The sequence below is a fragment of the Orcinus orca genome, chromosome 17 (assembly GCF_937001465.1).
Source record: "Orcinus orca chromosome 17, mOrcOrc1.1, whole genome shotgun sequence".
Taxonomy (NCBI): Eukaryota; Metazoa; Chordata; class Mammalia; order Artiodactyla; family Delphinidae; genus Orcinus; species Orcinus orca.
The window spans coordinates 79,255,306-79,279,530 of NC_064575.1; the positions used below are offsets into that span (position 1 = coordinate 79,255,306).

At 50.3% G+C, this 24,225-nt stretch overlaps 2 protein-coding genes across 7 annotated transcripts in view; one reads left to right on the plus strand and one right to left on the minus strand.

Annotated features, from left to right (window-relative positions):
- SLA (Src like adaptor) overlaps positions 1–19,870 on the minus strand; it is a 62,918-nt gene extending 43,048 nt beyond the window's left edge. The window contains exon 1 of one of the 2 annotated variants that reach the window (XM_012531438.3): positions 19,496–19,870. The gene's annotated coding sequence lies outside the window, so the exon portion shown is untranslated. The remainder of the gene's footprint in view (positions 1–19,495) is intronic. The other variant, XM_033419762.2, reaches the window with a different exon arrangement.
- TG (thyroglobulin) overlaps positions 1–24,225 on the plus strand; it is a 249,366-nt gene that overhangs the window by 201,194 nt on the left and 23,947 nt on the right. For all 5 annotated transcript variants that reach the window (XR_007472514.1, XM_049700310.1, XM_049700307.1 and 2 more), the window contains 2 exons: positions 12,437–12,601; positions 13,612–13,779. Coding sequence is in view for 4 of the 5 variants with exons in the window: in XM_049700310.1 (XP_049556267.1) it covers positions 12,437–12,601; positions 13,612–13,779 (333 nt within the window). In the remaining variant the exon portion in view is untranslated. The remainder of the gene's footprint in view (positions 1–12,436; positions 12,602–13,611; positions 13,780–24,225) is intronic.

Sequence of the window (24,225 nt, forward strand, 5' to 3'; positions counted from 1 at the left end):
TCTGGGCTGGGCTCTGCCATCTTCTAGCTGCTCACGTTTGGTGGGGAAGTTCATGCACCACAGCTGAGTGTGGAGTCAAACTTACAGGGAAAACAGGCAGCTCAGTCTCTCCCGTGGGGCAGAGTGGCCAGGCTTCGGTTCTAGGCCAGCTTCCTCTGGGCTGGGAATCCAGGCTGTGCCTCTCACCCCTCCATCTTTCCACTTTGAAATTAGATGTGCAAGTGCAGCCCTGGGCAAGGGCTGGCTACCCCCAGAGCTGCCGTCAGTACCATTTATTCATGTATCCTGATGTCACCAACCCACACAACAAAACTAAGAGGGATGAATAAAATCCCGACTTTACAAAATGGATTTGGTGAAGTTCACTGATTTGGTGAACTTCACTGATGCATCGCTATGAACACGACAAGGCCACTAAGGGACAGAGCAGAGGCTCAAACGCAAGTCTCTCTGATTTCTAAGCCCGTGTTCTTACCACTTCTCTACACTGGTTTTGCTTTTCAGAATTTTTAAGAGCACGACAGTGTAGAATTAGTCAGCAAAGGGCTGGCATTCCTACTGGGGGGACCCACAGAACTAAGAGGAAGAGAAGGAACGGAAGCCAGTGAAGCATTTGCTCTGCCCCAGGCCCCGTGCTGAGCTCCTCACACTGTGCTTCCCACACCTCTTGCAATAAGGCTGTGAGGTACGTGCTGTATCGTTGAGGGGACTGAGGCTTAAAGGGGTGACTGATTTGTTCGAAGCCAAAGGATAAGAATATGGGAAAGCCTAGGCTGACATCCTCCGAGGCCAAGACTTGCCCTCTCTTCCACACAGTCCCAGCTGCCCTAGGCACTATTCTGGGCCAGCTGGTCCCTGAAACAAAGCCACAGGAACACATGACTGGGAAGAAACATCTAGGCACTTTTACAAGTTATAATTTTGATATTATTTTTAAAAAGCGACACCTGCTCACTGTGTATGTATGAATTCCTTGTTGAGAACAGGGAGAAAGGCTCAGGAGCCTGCCTTTTCAATTCCCTTTGAAATAAAGGGGCAGCCATTGCCTTGGCCATCACTCAGGGTGTCACTTTTAAAGGGTGATACCTTTGCCTGGGAAAGCAGTACTTTTCTTCAAGTGCCAAGAGTTTAAATGGTTTCTGACAGCCAGAAGGTGACTGAGGCCGTTGGATGTAATGTTTGTGACAGATGGAAAAAGGCATTTTGTCAAGTCTCCAAGAGCCTGGAGGAGAAACATGACAGGAGAGCAAGCTCTGTTCTAAAGGGGCCAAGCCAAGGCTGAGCAAGTGCCCAGGAGGCTTCCCGACCCGGGAGGGCTCCCCACAGCGGCTACCTGGGCAAGGCCTCCACACAGCGCATCCAGGTACAGGGGACGATCTGTAGCCAGGTCCCGAGGAGAGTACCATTTGCCGAAGGTGTCAGGAGAAGGGAGGCTGAGAGCAGATAGTTGCCTGGTCCCTATTCCCTTTGGCATAGGGAGGCCGGACGGTGCAGCTGCTTTGGAGACAAACAGACTGAATCCAACTCAGAAGCAGTGGGTGATTTGGGGCAAGTCATTTATCCGAGGTTTAGAAGATGATGTAAAGGGCGTGCAACGCAGCAGCCACCCACTACCTGCTGGCATCTCCTCCTCTTTCTTCCACGTGTAGACACGGTTGGTTGGTGGGTTAAGTTTGCAAATAATAATGCCTTTTTGTAAGGCATTTTGGCAGCACGTTATAAAAGATGTTTTAAAAATATGTATAGTTAGAATGCTAGGCAGGGCTCCTGAACCTTGGGTTAAGCAGTGGTTTCTTATATATGACCCCAAAAGCAAAAACAGCAAAGAAAAAAATAAATGCATTGGGTCTCACCAAAAGTAAAAACTTTTGTGTTGCAAAAAATACCATCAAGAAAGTGAAAAGACAACCCACAGAATGGGAGAAAATGCTTACAAATCATATATCTGATAAGGGACTTGTATCCAGAATATACAACGAACACTAATAACTCAGTAACAAAAAGACAAATTATCCCAATTTAAAAATAGGCAAAGGATCTGAATAGATGTTTCCCCGAAGAAGATACACAAATGGCCCATAAGCACATGAAAAGATACTCAACATCATAGACATTAGGGAAATGCAAATTAAAACCATGAGATACCACTTCATACCCACTAAAATTTCCATAATAATAATAAAAAAGACAAAGCGTTGGTGATGGTGTGGAGAGATCGGAACATTCGTACATTGCTTGTGGGAATATAAAGTGGTGCAGCTGCTTTAGAAAACATGTTGGCACCTTCTCAAAGGGTTAAATATAGAGTTACTATATGACCCAGCATACATACATACATACTCCTAGGAATACAACCAAGAGAAATGAAGACATATAACCACAGACGCAAAATTAAACACGGATGTTCACAGCAGCATTGCTTATAATCACCAAAAAGTAGAAACAACCGAATGTCCATCCGCTGATAAATAGGTACACAAAATAATCGTATATCTAGGCAGTGGAGAATTACTCAGCAACCAAAAGGAATGAAGTACTGACGCTTCCATGCTATAACATGGATGAAGTGAAAGCAGCCAGACACAGAAGGCCACGGTATTGTGTGATTCCATTTATATGACATGTTCAGAATGAGAAAGTACGTTAGTGGTTTCCAGGGGCTGGGAGTGAGGGTGGGGGATGGGGACTGACTCCTGGTGGGTACAGGATTTCTTTGTGGGATGATGAAAATATTCTAAAATTAGATTATGGTGATGGTTGCACGACTCTGTGAATATAACTAAAAACCATTGAATTGTATGCATTAAGTGAGTGAACTGTCTGGTATGTGAGTTATAGCTCATTAAAACCATTTTTTTTTTTTTTTTTGCGGTACGCGGGCCTCTCACTGTTTTGGCCTCTCCTGTTGCGGAGCACAGGCTCCGGACGTGCAGGCTCAGCGGCCATGGCTCACGGGCCCAGTCGCTCCGTGGCATGTGAGATCCTCCCGGACCGGGGCACGAACCTATGTCCCCTGCATCGGCAGGCAGACTCTCAACCACTGCGCCACCAGGGAAACCCTAAAACCATTTTTAAAAAGTTAGCTATAGAGACCGAGAAACATGGTTTAAAATACTATCTAAATGTTTATCATACATATACAATACAAAAATATTTCCATTTAATAAAGGTTTTCACATGGTATCTATTGGGAAACGATTAAAATATTATGTAAACTGCTCATTCAATACATTTTCATTATCTCGCAGGAAAAACATATGTATACCTTTTGACCTAGTAATTCTTTTGTATATGAAAATCATGATGGCTATGTGAATAGATTTAGCTACAAGGATGTGCATTTCAGTGTTGTCTAAAACATCATAAAACTAGAAACAAGCTATCGTTTACTGAATACTCACATGTGTAATGCACCCTGTTGTTATAGGAAAATCATCTTATTTTTCACTACAGCAGTCCTCTAGGGAAACTCTCAGCATCATTACACTCCTTCTTACAGATGAAGGAAGAGTCCAAATCAAAAAGTACAAAGCAGAGCAGGGCTTTGCATCCAAGTGTGACCTGCAGCTGCTCCTAACCTCTCCATGACTCTCTCCCTAACAGCCTAAATACCTGATGCACGATGGCTTTAGAAAATCTCCTAAATGGCTAGGTATCAGCACAGACTGGTATTCACAATGGACTGTGAGATAAAAAAAGACAAGTTCAAAATCAATATGATTTAACCTGTTTCCTACTTATAACACACACACACACACGGAAGATACATGCTAGGAGGATAACAGTATTTAGCAGTCATGATTGAGAGGACAGTAAGTAATTTTAAATTTCTTTGTTTTGTTCGCCTGTATTTTCTACCATAGACTTTTGTGCCGCTGTTTTTGCTTTAAAGATTGCAAAGGTTGTCATTCTGCCTTTAACTAAACAGGTGACACCGATGGCTGTAGGACAATGCACGTTAGCTTTTTTCCAGGGTGTGAAGAAGATTGCCATTTAGGCAGACCTGTGATGCGATGACGCAAGGCTTGTTCTTGGGACCACTCCTCTCGGTCAGGACGGCCTCTCCTGCCCTCGGGTGTCTTCCTCTTATTTCCCCTGCCAAGTGTTCTTCCATGGTCTTGGCCTTGCCACTCATCCACTGATCAGTGACTATGGCTGCTTTCCTCTTGACAAGAGTCAGGTTATGTTTTAGTATGGAACTGATCTTTTAAATGTAATTAAAATTCTTTCTAATTAAAAGTAATATAAATTCATTGGAGAAAAGTTAGAATATTCTGAAAAGTGTAAAAAGCCCATAAAACTCACCCATCATTCCCTCTCCTGGAATTAATAGGGGACTCTGGGAATTGGCAAAGTTGGGCTATGCAGAGAGCCTGGTGGAGTGATAGGCAGTGGGGAGATGGCGTGAATTTCACAGGACCCCTGCCCTCCATCAAGGCAGCATGGCATCATGGGAAAGCCACAGCATCTTGGGGTTCAGGAAATCTGGCTTCTTAACCTCCTTCACTTGGTACCAGTAGCTTGCTAAACTTCTCTGACACCCTTTCCTGAGTATACCCCAATATCTTTTTGGAATGAAGTAGGGAACGTACAAAAGAGTGGTTAAACAAGTAATGTATTTTCTTTTTAAATACTATTGGTTCTTCCTACTTCATCAGTGGGTGAGCGTACTGAAATGAGATGGAGTGAGCGCTCTGTATAAAGCAGGGTGTGGGACAGTTGTAAATGCACATCAAAGTGACCAAGGGTGGGTTCTGGTCTGTTTGGCTTTTCCAGGCTGCAGACATAACGAGGGCATGACAAGGGGCCTTTGCAAGCCGTCCTGTGTGACTCTTCCCCATTCAGCACTCCAGACACAGGAGAAGCCAGACTCTCCCCGCCTTTCCTCTCTCTGTCCTGGCCACCCTCGCAAAGATTTTGTTTACGGGTCATCACCCATAAGCCACCCCGAGTGGCGTGGAAAATAAGGGTGTGATGGGCTGAGTTCTCGTTGTTTCCAGCCATAGGTAGGACAGTGTAGGGGAGAGACAGTGCAAGCTTTATAACCCTGGCTCTGCTGCTTTTAGTCCCAAGACCTTGAACAAAGTGCGTGCCCACTCTGAGCCTCCATCTATAAGGTGGGGATGATGGTCCACACGGGGCTGTTGCTGGGACCACATGAGAAAATGTGCGTGAGTGACTGGCTCTTAGAAGGTACGTTGTAAACATTTAACTCCCTTCCACTTCCCTTTAAAAGTTATATAAAGATGGAGCAGGAGTTCCCTGGTGGTCCAGTGGTTAAGACTCCGTGCTTCCAATGCAGGGGGCTCAGGCCCTGGCTGGGGAACTAAGATCCCACATGCTGCGTGGTGTGGCCAGAAGATTTTTAAAAAATGTTTTAATGCAAGTTATGTAAAGATGGAGAGACGGAGGTGGAGAGAGGCTGTGGAGGGCTTAGCAGGCGTCCCAGGGCCGGGAGGAAGCAGACCCGGCCGTGAAGCCGTACCTCCTGCTCTGTTCCCTGCTCCTCAGAGGGACCAGGCTGTTTGTCTTTCCTGCAGGTTCTGACTCCTGCCATCAGCTGCAATTTATGAAGCGCTACCCCACTTTTCCACACTGGAAGTTGCTTTCAAAGGTTTAAAGAGAATGACAAGGTAGAATTAGTCACCAAAGGGCTGGCAAGCTGTTGTCCTATTGGGAGGACCCACAGAACTAAGGGGAAGAGAAGGAACGGAAGCCAGGGGTGAGCGTGTGCTCTGCACCAGGCCCCGTGCTGAGTTCCTCACACAGCGCGCTTTGTACACCTCTTGCAACAAGGCTGTGAGGCTGGATAGTGGAGAGCACTGAGGCTTAGAGAGGTGATGTATTTCGTACACACACACTTCTGTAAGACGGGAAGTACTCACGGAGCCTCTTTCCAGCCTTGCCTTTCACGCGCTCCCCTAGGCTACGATTCATCCCTGTACTTGGTGTTAAGGTGCTTCGAGGCAAGGGCAACACCTCGTCTGATATTCGAAGGACATTAACAAGGGCTAAGATACAGCTTTTTTTCCTCATCCCAATTCCCTGGGCTTTCACCAACTGAAAACAAGAACTGCTGATTCCTAAGAAGAAGAGGAAGGGGGAAGCGTGCTCTTATGCCCTCGGACTAGGGTTTCAAGATGAAAGTTGTGTTAATTATCATCCCTTTGACTGAAATTTTGCCAAACTCGAAGTGTTACAAATTAGACTAAAACTCATGCTTTTAGGGATCAAGAAAATAAGACGATTTCGGTGTAGAAAAGATTTAAGAGAATACTAATATTAACTTGGATGTACAGAAGGTTTTTTAAAAAGTCTATCTCTTGCTTTAGTTTGCAGAATTCTCTCTGAGTTGTCCGCCTCGATGGTGTCCCCCAGTCTGGCTAGTCTACAACATTCTGGTCTCAACCTTCCAGGTTTGGGCCCGTTCCTAGGAGAGGGTCCTATGCAGGGCAGTGGCAGTGATGCTCTGGATCACGCCTCACCCCTTTCTCCTCTGGCCACACGAGCCTCTGCTGAACTTCCTGCCTCAGACAGCACCTCTCCCATTCGTCCCACTCGGCGGTCAATCCACCATCCAGCCATTCCTTTGAGTTCCTGCTCACCAATGTTTAGCGAAGGTCTGCCGTATGCCAAGCTTTGTGCTAGGCTCCGGGGGTAAAGGAATAACCATCCCAACCTCTGCCATCAGAAGTTCATCTTCAGGAAGCTTCGAGTCTCATTGGCGGAGAGGCTATTGAAAGCTATGACTACTTTCAGCACCGAGATGCAAAGACAAATGACTCAAGGACATTCCTAAAATACCTTCTCTAACACCTGTTCAGAAGCCTTTACTGACTCCTCACGGCCTGTGAGATACCTGTCCTGTATCTTGGGGTTTACTACCTTCTAATTGCACCTCTTGCTTAGGCTGGATTTAAAGCCCTCTCCCTTTTGTTCCTCACTACCTCTATATGCCCATGCCTCTCTTCACCCAGGAGAATTAATTGGTCCATCCATCCACCCATCCATCCATCTACCCATCCACTTACACAGCCACTGGCTCATTCATTCAGTACATATTTTTCTGAGTTCTAAGTCCTGTTCTGGGGATGCTGGGTTACTTGCAACGAGCTGCTACCCCCTACGGCTCCCTTGGGTAATCAGACCCCTGAGTTCACCTGCCATCCCCGCCTATTCCCCCCAAGAGTGGCCACCTGGCCTCTTTCCTTTTCTCTAATCATTTCCTCCCATCAAAGCCCACTCAAGTCCTACTTCTGTGCAGTTTCCTCTGGACCCCCCTCATGCTCAGAAAGCTCTCCCCGCTCTGAACTTTGAAAGCATGAGAATTCCTGGCTCTCTCTTGACGCTGATGATAGACAGACTCATCCTGAGGCCACTAACATGTGTGTCCTATGGATATAGTCCGTATTTTCAAAAAGTAGGAAGTGCATGTGAGCAGAAATCCAAGACAGAGGTTGCAGGGGACTCGCTACCTGTCACTAGGTTTGTAACCACACGTTTAAGTAAGTGACTTTGATAATGATAATATCAAATGATAGTACGTCAACTTGTAGGAGTAAAATACCTGGGTAACAGCATTCATCACGATGATCATAACTAACTTCATCAAGTGATGATTCCACGTTAGGTAGTTTGCATCCATCATCTCGCTCACTCTGCGTACCAGCCCCATGAGTGTTCACCAAAATATCCCCATTTTTCAGATCAGGAGCTGGAAGCTCAGAATGACAAAGGGACTTGGCAAGATGGCAATGGGTGGAGCTGGGGTCGAAACCCTGGTCTGCCCGGGCCCGGAGCCATGACCTTCCACTTTGCTTTGGCCTCACATTCACAAGGGATGGAAAGGGACCGGTGACCAGAGGCATAAGACTGAGGGCTCACAAGGTTAGAACATGCTGCTAAGGAGCCAACTGCCTGGGTTCAAATCCCGGTGCCCTCGCTCCCCAGCTGTGAGACTTGGGGCAAGGAGCCTGATCTCTGCCCTGAGTTTCATCACCTGTAAGGCTGCGATAACCCTGTCCCCACCTTGTAGGGTTGTTCTAGGGTGTAAACCAGCCTCTATGTGCACAGCCTCCTAGAGTGTGTGGCACATGGTGAGTGCTATTTAAATGAGAATTATTGCCATCATTGTTACATCTACATGCAGGGCACCTTCGCAAGGGCTCGGCGTGAATTAACTCCTTGATTCCACACTGTGCCCCCGGCGGGCGCCCAGCTTCCCACCCACCCCCTCTTTCCCCATTAGGTAACATCACTGGCCCGCTCACGGGTGAGGGATCCATTGCAGGGGGGACGGGTGGCAGAAGGTGACGGACTCGAGGAAGGAGATGAGAAGGAACGGGCACCTCCTGGAGGGCTCACCTGCCACCCAGAGCCACTTCCTTGGACTCACCTGTCCCCCTAAGAGAGGGCCACCAGGCCCCCCTGGGACGGCGTGTTTGTTACAGAAACTCCTCCCTCCTTGGTGCTTTCTGGGGAAGACCTGTGAATGGCTCACGGAGGTGTCCATTTCAAGAAAAGTCTGGTGTGTCTGTGTGTGGCTGAGTGTATCTGTGTGTGTCTTTCTATCTGTGTCTCTGTGTGAGAGTGTGTGTTTTTGTGTGTGAGTCTGTGTGTGTCTGCAATGTGTGTGTGTGTGTCTGTGCGTGACTGTATGTGTGCATGGCTGTACTGTGAGTGTGTCTTTCTGTCTATGAGCACGTGCTCTGTGCCCGTGGTTGGCCAGGGTCATGCCCTGACTCTCAGGTGACCGTAGTGGCTGGCTGAGGTCAAGACACCTTCCTGTGTTCAGAGGTTCCAGAAAGAAAAAGCAGTGGTCAGCAATTGTGGTTTTGCCCTGCACTATTTTTAAAGTTAAGAAAAACAGCAAGCGGAAATTCATTGCCACTCGATAGCTAGATCAGATTTAGATAAAGCGCGGGCCCAGGGCTGGGGATGGACGGCTGGCGTGACAGGCAGGCTGGAGAGACCCTGCTGCCGGTCCCCGGTCCCCTGAGCCCCGTGGCGCTCACAGCAGTAGGGACCTCACCTCCCGCCGTGGGGAAGACGCAGCCACCTCCTCTGGGCATCTTCACCATGACCTGTGGAGTAGGTTCGTCGTCCCCATTCACAGATGAGGAAACCGAGGCCCCAGGTGTCACTCACTTGCCCAAGGTCACTACATCAGCGAGCATCAGGGCCGGGGTTTGAACCTGGTCCTTCTGCCCCCAAAGGCCCCGCTCTTTGCACGACTCTGCGCACCACACCCTCCTGCCACCCCCAGTTCTCCGTCTTCAACCAAGTGCTTCAAAGTGAGGGCTGAGCTGGCCGTTGGCTTGTTTAACCACTGATTTTCCATGAAGAATGTGGTTTCCTTCAGAAAGATCGATTAAAACAAAGTCCTTGAAGACAGGAAAGTTCTCTGAGTTCTCTCTTGCAATGTCAGTGTAACCCACGCCTTTAACCACTTCCTCACCGTATCAGGGACTCTGGCTTTTGACATCTGTAGAAAACGTAGAACGCATTAGAGGGCCCCATCCTGAAGTCCGCACCTCCTCGCAGCCTCTCTGTGGGCAGAGCAGGCTCAGAGGCCCACCTCATCCTTCTGCACTTCGTCAGCTCAAAGCGCCATTTAGAACATGGGGCTTTAACCTTGAATATCGTGAGTGTGTATTAGTGTGTGTGTGTGTGTGTGTGTGTGTGTCTGTGTGTGTGTGCATGTGTTTTCCCTTCAGACTGAGCACATCCAGTGGTTCTCAGAAAGGCTGACATTCTCAGTGTTGGAAGGATAATCCCACGGGCACAGGGACTCCACGTCAGGGTTCAACCATCATGACCTTCACTTGCTGACACCATTGCTGAGCTCCAGGCTGGCTGGTATTGGCTGGCATATTACTTTTATCACTGCTTAGGACTCGCCCTGGTTTGTAGACGCTGAAGCTCAGAGCAAGAGCCCTTGGCTGGAGGTCCACAGAGCCTCTCTGTGCCTGAAACCCCCTCCTCTACAAAATAGGGTGCTAATTCCACCTGCCCCATGGGATGGTAGTGAGGCGTAAGTAAATTAATATCTGTCGGATACTGAGGACGCACAGAAACGCTCCATCGAGGTTGGCTCTTGTGATTCTTAGGCATCTCAGCCGCCCCAGAGGGACCACGTGGATCGATACTTCTGTGTCAGGGTGCCCAGGAGGAAAGGTGCTGAGGAACGTGTGAAGTCAGCCTGCAGACTTGGGGCCGGGTCTGGAGCACAGAGCTTCTACTTTCGCTGCATTTAGCTTCTGGGATTTGGAGCCTCGACGTTCCGTGTGGGCAGGCCCAGCCCCAGGCCCCAGGCCCCAGGCAGAGGGCTGCCTGCCCTCTGGGCAGCTGCCTGGCCCAGTACTGCCCTCAGCTCTCTGTCTACCCTCAGGGCAGCCTATTGTCATTGCGGTGCCCGTGCTTTGCCCGTGACCCTCAGTCCTGACCTGAAGCATGAAGACCCCTGGGACCTCCCGGGGGCAGCGCTGGAATGTACTCCCTATTTCAGGAAACTCGTCCAGCAGGCTTTCAGGAGGGTCGGTGTCCCCCCCTCTAGACCTCTGTCTGTTGTCTCTTTTACGCAGTGGGTAGGAACACAACGACCCAGGGGAGCATGGGCACCGCACTTTACAGTTTCCAGAGTGCTTCCTCTGCATTACCTCAACGACCCTCTCAAAGACCCAGAGAGAGCCGCACCTGCTGGTAAACCCATTTCACGTATGAGGAAACCGAGCTCTGTGTTGCTGGTATTTTTAGCTCAGGGTAGGGCCTAAAATGGAAACAATACCATAGAGTCAGCCAGCTCAGTGTTCTCTTTACATTGGAGCAAGGGGGGCAGTTCAGCTCCTGGACACACCTTCTTGTTCTGGATGTGAAAACACACATGGCATCACGTGGGGCTGAGAGCACAGCCCAGGAGTGGGCTGCTGAGACTGGGGTCCTGGCCCTGCCACTCACCAGCTGTGCGACGTTGGACGGGATACTGAACCTCTCTGTGCTTTACTTTCCTCCTCTCTAAGATAAGGGCATAAATAATATTTACCTCCCAGGGTTGCGGAGAGGATTTATTGAGTTAATACATGTGAAGTACTTGTAAACTGTGGTTGCCAAGCTCCCAGCTCCTGGTGTATATTAGGGACTTGATAAGTGAGGATTCTCCCTTTCCTCTTGGAGGCTTAGTTTGCTTGTCGACAGGGCGGGGATGACAGCTGTACCTACCTTGTATTCTGGTTGTGACGATTACATGAGACAAAGCAGAAAAGGTTCTTGGGAGGGGGACCACCTGGCAGGTAGCAGTAAGTGCCCCATGACCAATACTCTCCAGCCCAGCTGCCCCTCATGACAGAGGCTGGTCATAGATCTAGAACTTTCCCTGCCCAAGGCCCTGGAGCACAGCAGACTCTGGAGCCCAGCTGTCTGAAGCCACAGGCTGTTTCCACCTCTGATAAGATTTTTGGCCAAGCTACTTAATTTCCCTATTTCTTTCTTTCTGTATTTATAAAATGGAGACAGCAACAGCCGCTAACGTACACATCTCTAATGAGGATCCAATGAGATAAAAAGGCGGAAGCTCTCGAGATAGTCTAAGTCCCCAGTCGATGGCCGTTCTGTTACTATTATTAGTGGCAGCATCACGAGTAATGGTAGCGGTACCAGCAGTCCAGTCCCAGACCGTCCCTGATTCCATGGTGGGCAGTAGCCCGCGTCTGAGCTGGAGGGAAGGGGTGACCCACAGAGGATGGGCCCCGGGGTCCTACCCTGGTCAAGACCCCACTCAGCTCACCTCTTCCACCCCTGGCAGAAGACCCAGTTCCACCAACAGTCCAGGCCCGGAGAGCCATGTCCCAGAACCCAGTAACCATCACCTGCATTCTTAGAGAGGAAATGCTCCCAGAGACCTGAAATTTGTACGGAGACTTACAATGACTTTGCTGATACATTTTACTTTCACAATGACTGTGTTTCCATCACCTTTGAGTGGGCATCTATTTTAAAGTCCAACTCTAGCTTAACTGAGCCAGGAAAGCTTGCTCTTTAAGGAGCCCCCAGGAGGTGCTGGTGGGATGTATCCACTTTTGCAGAGTCCTCTTCTCAGGGGACAGTTCTGATATTTGTCCCTGTTCAACCACCATCAACTCTTTGCCTCAATATACAACTTTAGTTCATAGCCAAGACTGAAGATCACTCGGTCCACTGCTCTCACTTTACAGGTGAGAAACTGAGGCCTAGGGAGACTCACTCAAGAGCTCACAGCATGTTGATATAATATTGATCAGCTCTGACTTCCTAGATGCCTGTGGGTATCCCGGGAAGGGTCCTGGGACTCCCGTACCTAGAAGAAGGATGCAGAGCCCTGATGAGGCCCTGAGGTCTCTGGGCTGAGCAAAGGATGGGAGATGATCTAGACTTTGGGCCCTGAGTCTGCTTTGTCTTCCAGGGCGGCTCCGTGCTCTCCCCCGCCGCTGTCATCAGTCCGGAGAAGGCTCGGCAGCAGGCAGCTGCTTTGGCGAAGGAGGTTGGCTGCCCCACCTCGTCCATCCAAGAAATGGTGTCCTGCCTCCGCCGGGAGCCTGCCCGAGTCCTCAATGACGCCCAGACCAAGGTGGGCACTTGTGCGCGAGTTGGGAGGGACACCCTCTGATCTTTTACAAATGGAAACCAGGCCAGAAAGGAGACAAGACCCACCCAAGGCCACGCAGTAGGCTGGTGACCAGCTGGAACTGAGTGCATATTTCCAGAGCCCCTGTGCCGTGCATAGGCCACAGGATGTGATGGACCAAGCACAGGTCCTGAGGGTCGGCAGATCTCTCTGCTCATCAGATTTTATCTGTACGATGGGGATAATGATGGGAACCTTATAGAGGAGGAAAAGAAAATGAAGTGACATAGGTAAAGGGTCTTGCTGGTACCCTGGTGGCACCCCGTCAAGCCACAGCGACATGCACTGAGCACTATGGTCACGGCTGCAGTGGAGCGAGGCCAACATGCCCCCTTAGGCAGGACAGTTGTGCACTTCCTTCTCCAGCCTATAAAGACCCTGCTCATAGCCCCCAGTCTCTCTGGCTGGCCCTGATATTAACAAAGGGGACTCTAGCAGGAATAACTTGCCATCTGAGCTGACACTTTAATCCCTTCGGCAATGAGCCTGGACTTGCAGACGCGGCGCAGGTCTTATCCTCAGCTCCTCCAAATGTGGGCTAATTGGATGGTGGCTACAGCTGATGAATTCCCCTGTCATATCCTGCCTTTGGCCACCACCTCCTCCTCGATCAATATCTCTTGCTTCACTCGCTCAACCACAGGCTCAGGCTTACCCGTTCCTCCCTGTGGATCTGTTGTCACTTTGGCAGGAGGCTCTGGGATGCTCCCCTAGGGACCGACCACTGCTCAGAGCAAGACCCCCCTTCCCGGCGCTGTCGCCTGGTGTCCCGCCTGGCTGTTGTCTGGCCACGTTACTCTTATTTCCCAGTAGAGCTTTGGGTAAATAAGCAGCGCTGGTGTTCATTATGGTTAAGACCCGATTAAGTGAAGCAATGCAACGATTATTCTGGTACCATTTTTATAAAGGACAAAGTCCATATAAATCATGACACCCCTTTGCACCTGATGCAGCTTCTGGCTGTGAGTGGCCCTTTCCACTACTGGGGCCCTGTGGTCAGTGGCCAGTACCTCCAAGAAGCTCCAGCCAGAGCACTGCAGAGAGCTCCGCGGGTCAAGGTGGATCTCCTCATCGGGAGTTCTCAGGACGACGGGATCATCAGCAGAGCCAAGGCCGTGAAGGTAGGTGGGAGGAGGCCTCAGGGGCCCCTGCGGGGTGCGGCCCAGTGACTCTGGACCTAAGTCTGACCTTGGTCAAGAGTCATCGACTTACTTGCTTATTTTCAAAACAATCACTGAAAAACTACATGTGCAAAGGCTCTATAAGAAGTTTGGGAGGTGGTAGTGGTGGGTGGGATTCAGAAATAAGACACCTGCCGAGTTGTGAGCAACACAGACACATCCACAGATTACAGCTGCGAAGGAATCACCGTGGGAAACTGCCAGCAGGGCTGCCCCAGGAGCTCTGCAGCTTCAGGGCTCCAGGCCGTGGGTACCGCTGCTCCATGAAAGATGCTTGTCCCACGGAGGCTGGGAGAAGAAGAGGCGTGGGGATGAAGAGAGTCCCGGCAGGGAAACCCAAACACTAGCCTTCCAAGCTCCCGAGCTTCCCAGCCATCCCAGGAAAGTGTGGACCAGGCCCAGGGCAAGAGCAGCTTCGTGTGGAGACGCAGCAAAGTGCGAGGGACTTGGGAGGTCATTTATCTGCCTGAGCAGACACTTCCTCTCAGACCAGAGAGGCCATCACTCCTCACAGGATGCAGCCACCCAGGAAGAGGGCGAGCACGCTCCCCCCTGGCCCGCCCACCCCTCCTTGTCAAGCTGCTCCTGATGGGTCCTCTAGGTCATCAGCCTGGGATGGTGGCCCCAGCACATGACACAAGGTGAGGACCCAACTCAGCCTAGGGCTCTGTCTGGCTCTATTGAATATAAGGCAGTTTCGTTGGAATGAATAACAACAAAAAAAGAATCATTAATGCAACCAAATGGGGTCTCGCATCCTTTGGATTATGCTGTTCCCTTGGGTAATCTACCTCACTTAGGGGAATCTATCTCACAGCGATAAAAGCACCACTTTGACATGAGATATATATACAAGGGTATTAATCACAGCATTGATTACTGTGGCAAAAACATTGAAAGCAACTCAGATGTCTACGAACAGGGAAATGGTTGACTAGATGAAGATACACACTATTGAATATGATGAACTATTGAATATGATGCAGGCGGTGAAAAGAATGAACCAGATACATCTCTCCTGGCTTGAGGATGCCTGTGATATGTTGTTAAATGGAAAACAAAAAAAAATCAGAATGCAGAGGAGTGTGAAATTAAGGTAGCATTCATAGATTTAAAAAACAACCAACCTGTGTATATCTGTAAAATGTAAATGTGTATAATTGTATGTATTTCTGTGTGAAAGGATAGTGCTGCAGAAAGAGACACAGCAAGCAATTAACATGGGCTATCCCAGGAGGTGTGGCAATGTGAAAAAGAATACTATGAATTTAATATTACTAACATTACTAATATACGTAAGAATACATCACATAGGCATATATGTGTGCATATATATGTATACGTATAAATAGAGAGCATTGTGTTGCGTTGTGTGTGTGTGTATTGGGGGGTGGCATAGAGCAGAGCTTAGGTCACTAACAGCTTCCATCCCGTTGACTCACAGCCATGGAGAAGGAACTTCTGCCCCTGATCCATCTCTACATTTTTCTGCCGAGCGCCCATATATGACTCAGCCCTTTACTTCAAGGGGCTGCAACTTGATTATTGAACCAGACTAACACTCAGGAAACACTGAAACAATGCCACTCTCCACCACTAGCCCTGGGCTTTTCTTCTCTAAAGTAGTGGGTCTTCAAATTCCCACTACTTTGATCAAGCCCGTCATCAGTTAGAAAATAGTAAGCACAGTCATTTGAGTATAAATTATATACACGAGTACTCTTATACTAAGCGTTATAAAAGATTCACAGAAACAAAGAATTATAAAGCAAGAGAAAGAAACGAACGTCCTTACATTTGTGCTGCACTCTCTGCGTGCTGCCCGAGAGAGACGACGCCCTACAGCATGGGCAGCATGGAAGGACATGGCCATCGGCCCTGGACCCTCTTCCATGCAACACCTCATTCCACACTGCCCGTCAGGGGAGGATGTGGAAATCTTTGTGCAGAAGATGCTATATCCTCACAGCTCTGGTTCTTTGGACCATGCGCTGGAAATGCATCCCAGCCATCTCCGACCTTAGAGAGAGAGAACTCCATTCCCGGGAGCCTGGGGAATCGTCCTAGAAGCAGGCCCCAGCAGCACGTTCCTATACTCCTCCCACCCCCAGTGGAAGAGCCATCCGTCGGGGCTGGGGGGAGGGGAGCTGTTACTGGCAGTCTTGGTGCTGGGGTTGACCATAGGGCAGCTCAAGTTTATATTTTCGGGTGATGCCAACCCATTGTAAGAGGATTGTCTGCGGCTGCCTTGGTGTTTCCTGGTCCTCTCCCAGCAGCATCTTGGGAGTTTCCCACCTCTGCCCTGAATTTCTGAACCCCCTCCAGCAGGGAACCTGCATCCAGAGGACTGGAAGCCCTCCTCAACAATGCATTGAGTTTCCCTCTGAGGCTTTCAAGGAGACGTTTCCTTGGTCCGCTTGCAAAGAAAGATCGTGTCTGCTGACAGAGCTCACTGCCTGCACCAGGAAGGAGATGGGTGGGAGAGCGTGCCCTCAAGTCCAGGCACCAGAATAGGGAACAGGCTGACTATTCCTGTCTGACTTCCCTTCTCCATTTATTCTCCTTTGAACAGGCGCTAGTGCAGTCGTTGTGTGGTTCTTGTGAGCCTGCATCCCGCTGGGAACCCACCTAGGTGCTGACTGCTGTGGACAGTTGGGAGAAGCAGGGGTGCAGTAACAGTCGGGTTTGAGGCCAATGACACTTGCAGTGCCATTACATGCCGGCATCTCCTGAACGTGTACCTCTAGCCCCACTCTGTACCTCCCACCTGGGCTTTTCCCTTGAACTCTAGACTGGGTTAGCGCAGGGTCTACTTGACGTCTTCACTTAGATGTCTGATCGCTTCTCAGTCTTAACACAGCAAAAATGAACTGCTGATTCCACTTATGTCCCCACCCCCAACCAGCTTATGCCCCTGCTGTCTTCACCATCTCAATAAACAGCAACCCAGACTCCAAACCTCTCTCTCTGCCTACCAGCATTCCATCAGCATGTCTATCTTCAAGATGTTTCCAACCCCCTCTCCCACCTCTTCTGCCACCACCCTGATGCTTGCCATCATCTTTCTCCGGGAGCTTTGCAATGGCCCCCAACCATCTCCCTGCTTCTGGCTTTGCCCCCTTTGCTCTATGAGAACCACAGGGGCTGGAGTAATCCCTTTACGTGTAAGTCAGATCACGTCACTCCTCTTCTTAAAGCCGTCCAGTGGCCTCAGCTCATGCAGAGGAAAAGCCACAGTCCTTAACGCCCACTATCTGACGTGGCCACTGTTTGTCCTCTGACCTCGTTCCTGCTGCCCGCCTCCTCCCGCTGACTGTGCTTCAGCCTAACCGGTCCCTGTGGTGCTCCTCAAATCTGCCGTGCACACTCCCACCTTAGGGTCTTGGCGCTTTCTGTTCCCCCTTCTAGAATGTTCTTGCCCAGGTACCTCATTCCCTCACTTCCTTCATCCTGGACCACTCTGGTGGAAAAGGCATCCACACCCCAGCACCCTCTCTCCCCTTTATCCTGCCCCCGCCCTCAGCACCTGTTCCCCTTGACATGTTCTATATTCGTCTACTCTGTTTCTTCCTCCTCTGGAATGTGAGCCCCAGGAGCTCTGAGACTTTATCTATTTTGCTTTCTGCTATATCTGTGGTGCCTACAAAAGTGGCTGGCACACAGTAAGTGCTCAGTGAATCTTTATTCAGTGGAAAGAATGAAATTATGCATCTGACCTAGGAGTCTTCAAGGAGATCATTTATTCCCAAATGACCCTATGGATCAGGGATTCTTATCACTAACACTCAGATGGGAAACCAGTTCAGAGAGAAGGCAGAATTCAACGCCAAAGGCACCCTTTTGCCATCCCAGCCCTCTGGGAAAAGCCAGGCCTTCCCTCCACGAGCTTGTCGTCCAGCAATGACAGCATATGCTGGGTGAGCACAAACCCAGCTAGAGTCAGGGCCCCTCGGTGCAAAGGGCTTTGCAGTTGCACCCACATTCTTCTTTTATCTCAGCCATAATGCTATGAGCTCCATACCCACGAACCAACATTTAACACCGTTGTATGGAGGGAGAAATAAGTTTTGAGAGGTTTAATGATTGTCCCAAGGTCTACTAGCTAGTCATTTGCAAAGCCAAGTCTCCACTGAAGGTCCTCTGGCTCCAACTGGGGGTGCTTTGTGTGCTAAACTTAGGACAGGGATGGAAATGCACTAGCACCACCTACACCACCCTACAGCCAGATCATAGCCCAGAGGAATAATCCTCAGAATCATGCCCAACACAGAAATGCCATGGAGTAGCGTGGACACCCAAGTGGGAACCAAGCTACCAGCTGCCCTCTGGAGGTGGTATTGAAGTTCCTCTTTTATTTCCAAACATTCTGCTCACTCGTGCCCTCCGGGTTGCCTTCCCTTCCTCAGCCTGCTCGTGACCTGTATTCAGCGTTGGGTTGTGGGTTTCTCCATTTCCACCTGGAAGGCTTCATAGCCCCTGAGTCCAGCTGCTGTTAGCCGAGGAGAAACCCAGGATGGCACATCCCTGAGGGCCTCCATCCCAGCGATTCCTTTCCCGAGTCCTCTGTCCATCCACATGGGCCGGGCCCTTCCCACCCTGTCTGTGCTGAGAAGCAGAACATACCTGCAGCTGTAGAAAATGTCCACATCCGCCTAGAACAGGGTCTCAAGTAGGTTTTCCCAACACAGAGACCTATTCATTTGTCATGGGGATACTTCACAAGGTCACTTACTGCGTGCCAGATGCCGTGCTAGGTGTCTGGGGGCATCAATACAAATTAAACCCTGCCCTCGGGGAGCTCAGTCAAGTAACGAAATAGAAAATGGGCAGAAGTAAGTAACTAAAATGCAGTTTGATACACACTATTTGGAGAGATGGTCGTCCTACTGTAGGACCTCAGGGCAGTTAGGGAAGGGGGACGTCACTGGACCTGCAGTGGCACTGCCAGCAGTAGTGACCCAGTGACGAAGGAACTGACCAGGACCCTGTTCCCCCAGCTGTCTGTCAACGGAGCGGGGAGAGTGCCCTGGGTGTCCATGGATTGTAATCAGGGGTATTTGAGTTCTCCAGAGCCTGAGCCTCAGTTTCCCTATCTGTAAAATCGGGAGATTATTAGTACATATCCTCATAAAGATATTGAAGGAAATCATACATGCAGCAATGTCTGGAAAATACCATGTGCTCGATAAATATTAGTTTTTCCTTTAATTCTTTAACTGTACTACTATGGTCAGTATCCAAAGCTATTGTCCCCAATCCAGAGAAGAATCCCGAGAAAGCAGGAATACAGAGGACGCACAATCACTAAATCACCTCGCCTGACCTGAGCCAATTTTCCAAATCCTGGCAGACGCACACACACGCTTTCTCCTCATGCCACCCTGCATCAGTACCATCCGGAGCCCAGCCCACAAACACACACCACCCAGCTCCCTGGGGGAAGCCACAGGAGGGGCAGATGTCCCTCCCACCCCAAGTGAGCCCCCGGACTCACGCGTCCATCACATCAGCGGAGACCCACTAAATTCCCGCAGCCCAAAGAGGTTGGGTAGGGCTTCCAGAGATTCCACGTGAACACCCTCACCCACTTACCACCCCAAGCCATCTATGGCCCACCCAAGGAGTCTTAATGATACCAGCAAAGTTAACCACATACCCGCGGAACATCAGCGCTGCCTGAGACACCTGGAAAGGCTCTGTTCACAGAGGACGATCTTATTTTCTGAAGTAGCAGCTTTCTGTTGAAATTCTTCATCAGTTGCCATGGTGGGGATTTTTCCCTCTCTTCTCTCTCTCTCTTTCTCTCTCTCTCTCTCTCTCTCTCCCTAACTGGTGAAACTGACAGTCTGCCTACATTAACCGGGCATTAATTTGCATGATCAAAAGCAGATTTGTTCCAAGAGGCGATGCTCTGCCTTCTCCTCCAAAGCACAGGCATCTCCAAGGAAGGCGAGAAAAATCAGAATCGCTGCCGCTGAGGTGCCCCTGAGCTTGGCCAGGAGTTGGCCTCATCCAGGAGCAGGTGGGATGGGGGCCCTGCGGAGAGTAGGGAGGGGGAGGGCAGCCCGCCTAAGAATTGGAAAGTGGCACCTGGCAGCCCCAGGCGCTGGCACGAGCTCCAGCCTGGGAAAATCAAGCCTTTGGTGACAGATTATAGCAGAGGACGGTACAGGAGTCCCAGGGAAGTACATGGATTTCCTGCGGAGAGGGGCTGCTGCACCGAATTCCCCAGCCCTTTGGGGTGGGGTGGTTCGAGGATCCCAACCCCAGGCATCGTGAGGCTCTCTGGAGAGCCCAGGACCTGGAATTAGAAAAGTGGGTCACAATTCCTTGCGTTAGCCACGCAGTTCAGGCAGGTTGCCTAACCAGCTGGGGCTGCCTTCTCTTTAGGCTTTGAATGGGCACAGGGTGACCAGCCCTGCAGTTATGAGAGGACTTCTAGGTGAAGGAGACAGTACCCAACCCCTGGGAACCACGCTGGGACCCCTCCACGCCAGCGCTGTAGCCACCTGGCCCTCAGAGTGGTCACGCACACACGGCGCCTTGTCTAAGTGTCCCCCGGCCCTGATGCGTGGGGTTATCATTCTCAGTGCAGAGGAAGCCAGGGATTGGCGGGGTTGACTTGTCCCCCCAGAACAGTAAAAGTATTTTCTGACCGTGCAGGTAAAAGATGAATGTAGACTGGATTCATTCTTATACATCCATTATTATCATATTTATTTTTTCTTCTGATTTTAAATTAAAAGGAACGTTTTATCGTGTGCCCCTGCAATGATGGTGGGGTCTGGACACCGGACCTGCTGGATGGTGGAGAGATTGGCCCCTTGTCCCATCACATCCACACCCAGTGGTCGGGGCAGGAGCGGTCCCGAGTTGATTCGTGCAAGCAGGCAACACATGCTCATTGAGGGCTCTCCTCCAGGCTGGGGGAAAGTTGTAACCCGAACAGATAAGGCTCCTGGCTCATGGAGTTTCTCTTCTCGGGAGAGGACACAGACAGGGATGCGTAAGCAGAGAAAGTAAGAGTTTCAGATCTTGAAGAGTGCTCTGAAGAAAGTGTAACGGGAGAGGAAGTGATGCAATGGGGGAAAGCACTTTTGTACGGAGTTCAGGGAGGTGGTTTCCGGTTCTCAGTGATGAGAAGGGCCAGCTGTGGGGCGAGTGAGGCGAGGGGCCAGTGCAAAGGGCTGAGGCAGCGCTGGTTTGGGGGACACAGAAGGCCAGTTGCTGGGAAACCCAGTGGATGATGGAGGAAGCAGTAGGGAGGAAGGCAGATGTGTTGCAGGGACCTGTTAGGTCATCAGAAGAGTGACTTATTCTACTTGCAGGGGGCAGTTATCAGAAAGTTTTAAGTTAGAGAATGATCGTACTGATTCATCTTTTTTTTTCTTTCTTTTTTAGTAATCAGGAAAATTCACTTTATTATTATTTTTTAAAATAGTTTTACCATACAGATACGACATTGCAAATCAACTAGGCTGATTCATCTCTTTAAAGAGCATTCTGGCAGCTCTATGGAAGATTGACTATGGAAGGGTAACAAAGGAGGTAGAGACCAGACTGAGGTCCATTGCGAGGTCCGGGGAGCAAGCTGCCATGTTAAATGAAGGTTAAAGACATGGTAATGGTGAGAAATGCCCAGATTTGGGATATATCTTAGATTGGCAGCTGAGTAGATGAGTTGGGAGTTCAAGAGAGAGTTCAGAGCTATATATATGGATTTGGAGGAAAACCAGGAAACTATGATGTCACAGAAAGCCAAGAAAGAACGTTTTTCTGAAAGGAAGCCGAGGTCAAGTGTACAATGTCATTGGAAGTGGTGTGAGTTGAGTGCAGAGATCTGACCCCTGGACCTGACAGGATGTAGGTCCTGGGTGCCCTTGGTAAGGGCCATTTCAGTGGGGTTAGTGGAAGGCCGGACTGATCAGAGTAGGCTGAGGGGAGAGTGAGGAAGTGGTCATGTGCTTCCCAAACTCACCCTCTTTCCACTGTACCTCCATCTCCACTGGACACCAACCCTCAGCCAGGTTTCATGACCACTTCATTCATTGCCACATTACCTCTGCGACCTTACCAGGCTGTCCCATGGCAAGATCTGTGTCATGTTCATTTCAAATCCTCAGTTGCTGGCCAACAGTATGTCTTTCATTTATGCCCATTAAATGAAAGAGTATTTGTGTCTCTACCTACCTCAGAGCTCTAGAGAATTCTGGGGGCATTTGTTCATTCACTCATCCTTTCAGAGTTCACCCAATTGCCTTTGGAGATGCTGCCCCAGGTCTCCCTCTTCTCAAACTTACGAAGTCATAACCATTTTGCATAACATCAAGAGTAATCAGTGTACGAAAGTTAATTAACTATCTTCCGTGTACAAAGCACTCCTCCTGCGGTCCCCACTCCCCAGAGAACATTGTCAGTGCTTCTGTCCCAGGGTGGGAAGGAGAGGAGGAGGGAAGGAGCCCCGATGGGGCAGGAGGAGTGGACAGGAGGAGTGTGTTGAGACGTCCTCAGGAGGAGACTGAACAGGACCGTGGTACAGCAGAGCACTGGGGAGGATGAGGAAGTGGGAGGAGTCGGGAAACATCTCTTTTCTAATCAGGTTGCTGGGTACTGGTCTTCATCACTGAGGTTGGGAAAATAGGAGGGGAAGAAGGTTCTGGAGGTGAGGAAGCACACATAGGCTGGAGAGAGATTTAGGAATCGTCAACTTACGGATCACTGTCGAAACAAAGGGAGGAAATGGTACCACCTCATGAGCGTGTGTGGACAGAAGGGGATGCGAAAGGGCAGGGGTGGCAACTGTGGGGGGGGCGACATCAGCATTTAAAGTGGACAAGACAGCCAGGTGGCGGGGAGGTTCAGAAATGAGCCCGAGATGGAGAATTTTATGGAAAAGGAGATGGGGAGGGTCACCAAGTCCAGGCAAGAAAGAGCCCCAGGCTGGGATGGTGAGCTGTGCCGGCATTGGCGCTGACCATCAGCGACCTTGGCAAGCATGGAGGTGGGGGAGTGGAGGGGCCAGGTAGCTGTGGGGTGAGGGGTGAATTCCCTGCGCTGGGAACGCCGAGGTGGGCAGACAGACACCTTGGCTGGCGTTTCCTTCTGGGTGGCGGTAGGAGTCAAGGAGAGTTGCACATCGCATGTTCTAAGAGGGGGGAGATTTACCCAGTGACGTCGCTGAACAAGCAGAGGGGAGGGTCCCTAGAGCGCCGGGCAGTGAGGCATCAGCCTCAGAGGGAAGGAGCTTCTTGGTCCAAGAAGAGGGAGGGGATTCGGGAAGAGTCCCTGAGAGTAGAGGATGGTGCGGGTGTATGCAGAGCTCTGAGGATCGCCTTGGGGTTCCGAGCAGCCTCGTGGGACCCACATGGCAGAAGAGAAGCAGTAAGAAGCAGCAGCTCCCGGGCTCCCTCCTGGGGCCCTGCAGAGCCCACACCCAACCCCCGCTTCCCTCCAGTCTCAGCTCCGCTGTCCTCCACAAGGTCCGAGGCCCATCCCATGAGCCCATTTACGATTTCAGCCCTCACCAGCCAGCACCCTGCGCCCTCCCCAGCCCTGCTTGTTTGCTTGTGCCATAGTGATCACCACCGAACCGCCTGTTACAAAGATTTGTCCTGTGCCGTCCCTCCCCCGAACTCGACTAAAAGCCCCCAAAGGGCCAGGAACGTGGGCTGTACGGTTCCCCGATGTACCCAGATGCCTGGAGCTGCTCCTGGCACATGCAGGCGCTGCACAGAAATTTGTTGACTGAACAGTGACTTGAAGATAAAGACCTTGCAGCAACGTGGCTGTCATCCTGTTTCTCAAACTTGGGGTGAACACAAGGACACCTACTTTTAATAATTTACCAACCAGAGGGGAGAGAGAAGTAATATCTACTGTCACCCATTTGATAATAATTAATACAATTCTCGATGGCCCTTAATGAGCCCAGGCCCAGCAAACCCGCCTCTGAGGCACGTCTTGCCTGTCATTACAGCTTGTGGCTTCGGCCCTGGCTTGGCAGTCACGTGGTAGCCACATCCCTCCTGCTGCCTCTCTAATTAAACCAGCAACAGCATCTGTGCTTCTGTCCTCGCCAAGAAGGAAGAGACCTGGGTCTTCCTGAGAACGGGCCCCTTCGCATCCCCACGCGCCCCCAGGGGGCTCAGATCCGCACTCCAACCGTCTCTTCAAAATACTGACTGTGGATGCAGCCACGGCCCAGCTTGTCTCAGAGGCTCAGATCCGCTCAGAATGGGAAACGAATCGCAATCTCGTGGAAGCAGAACCTGGGCCCCTCCCTTTAGCATTCTAGCCATGGAAGTGTTCAGATGGTTGGAGGTACTTCTGGCAAGGCCCAGGGCTTGGTGCCCTGCTGCTCCTAAAAGGTGCATCTTATGGAAAGAG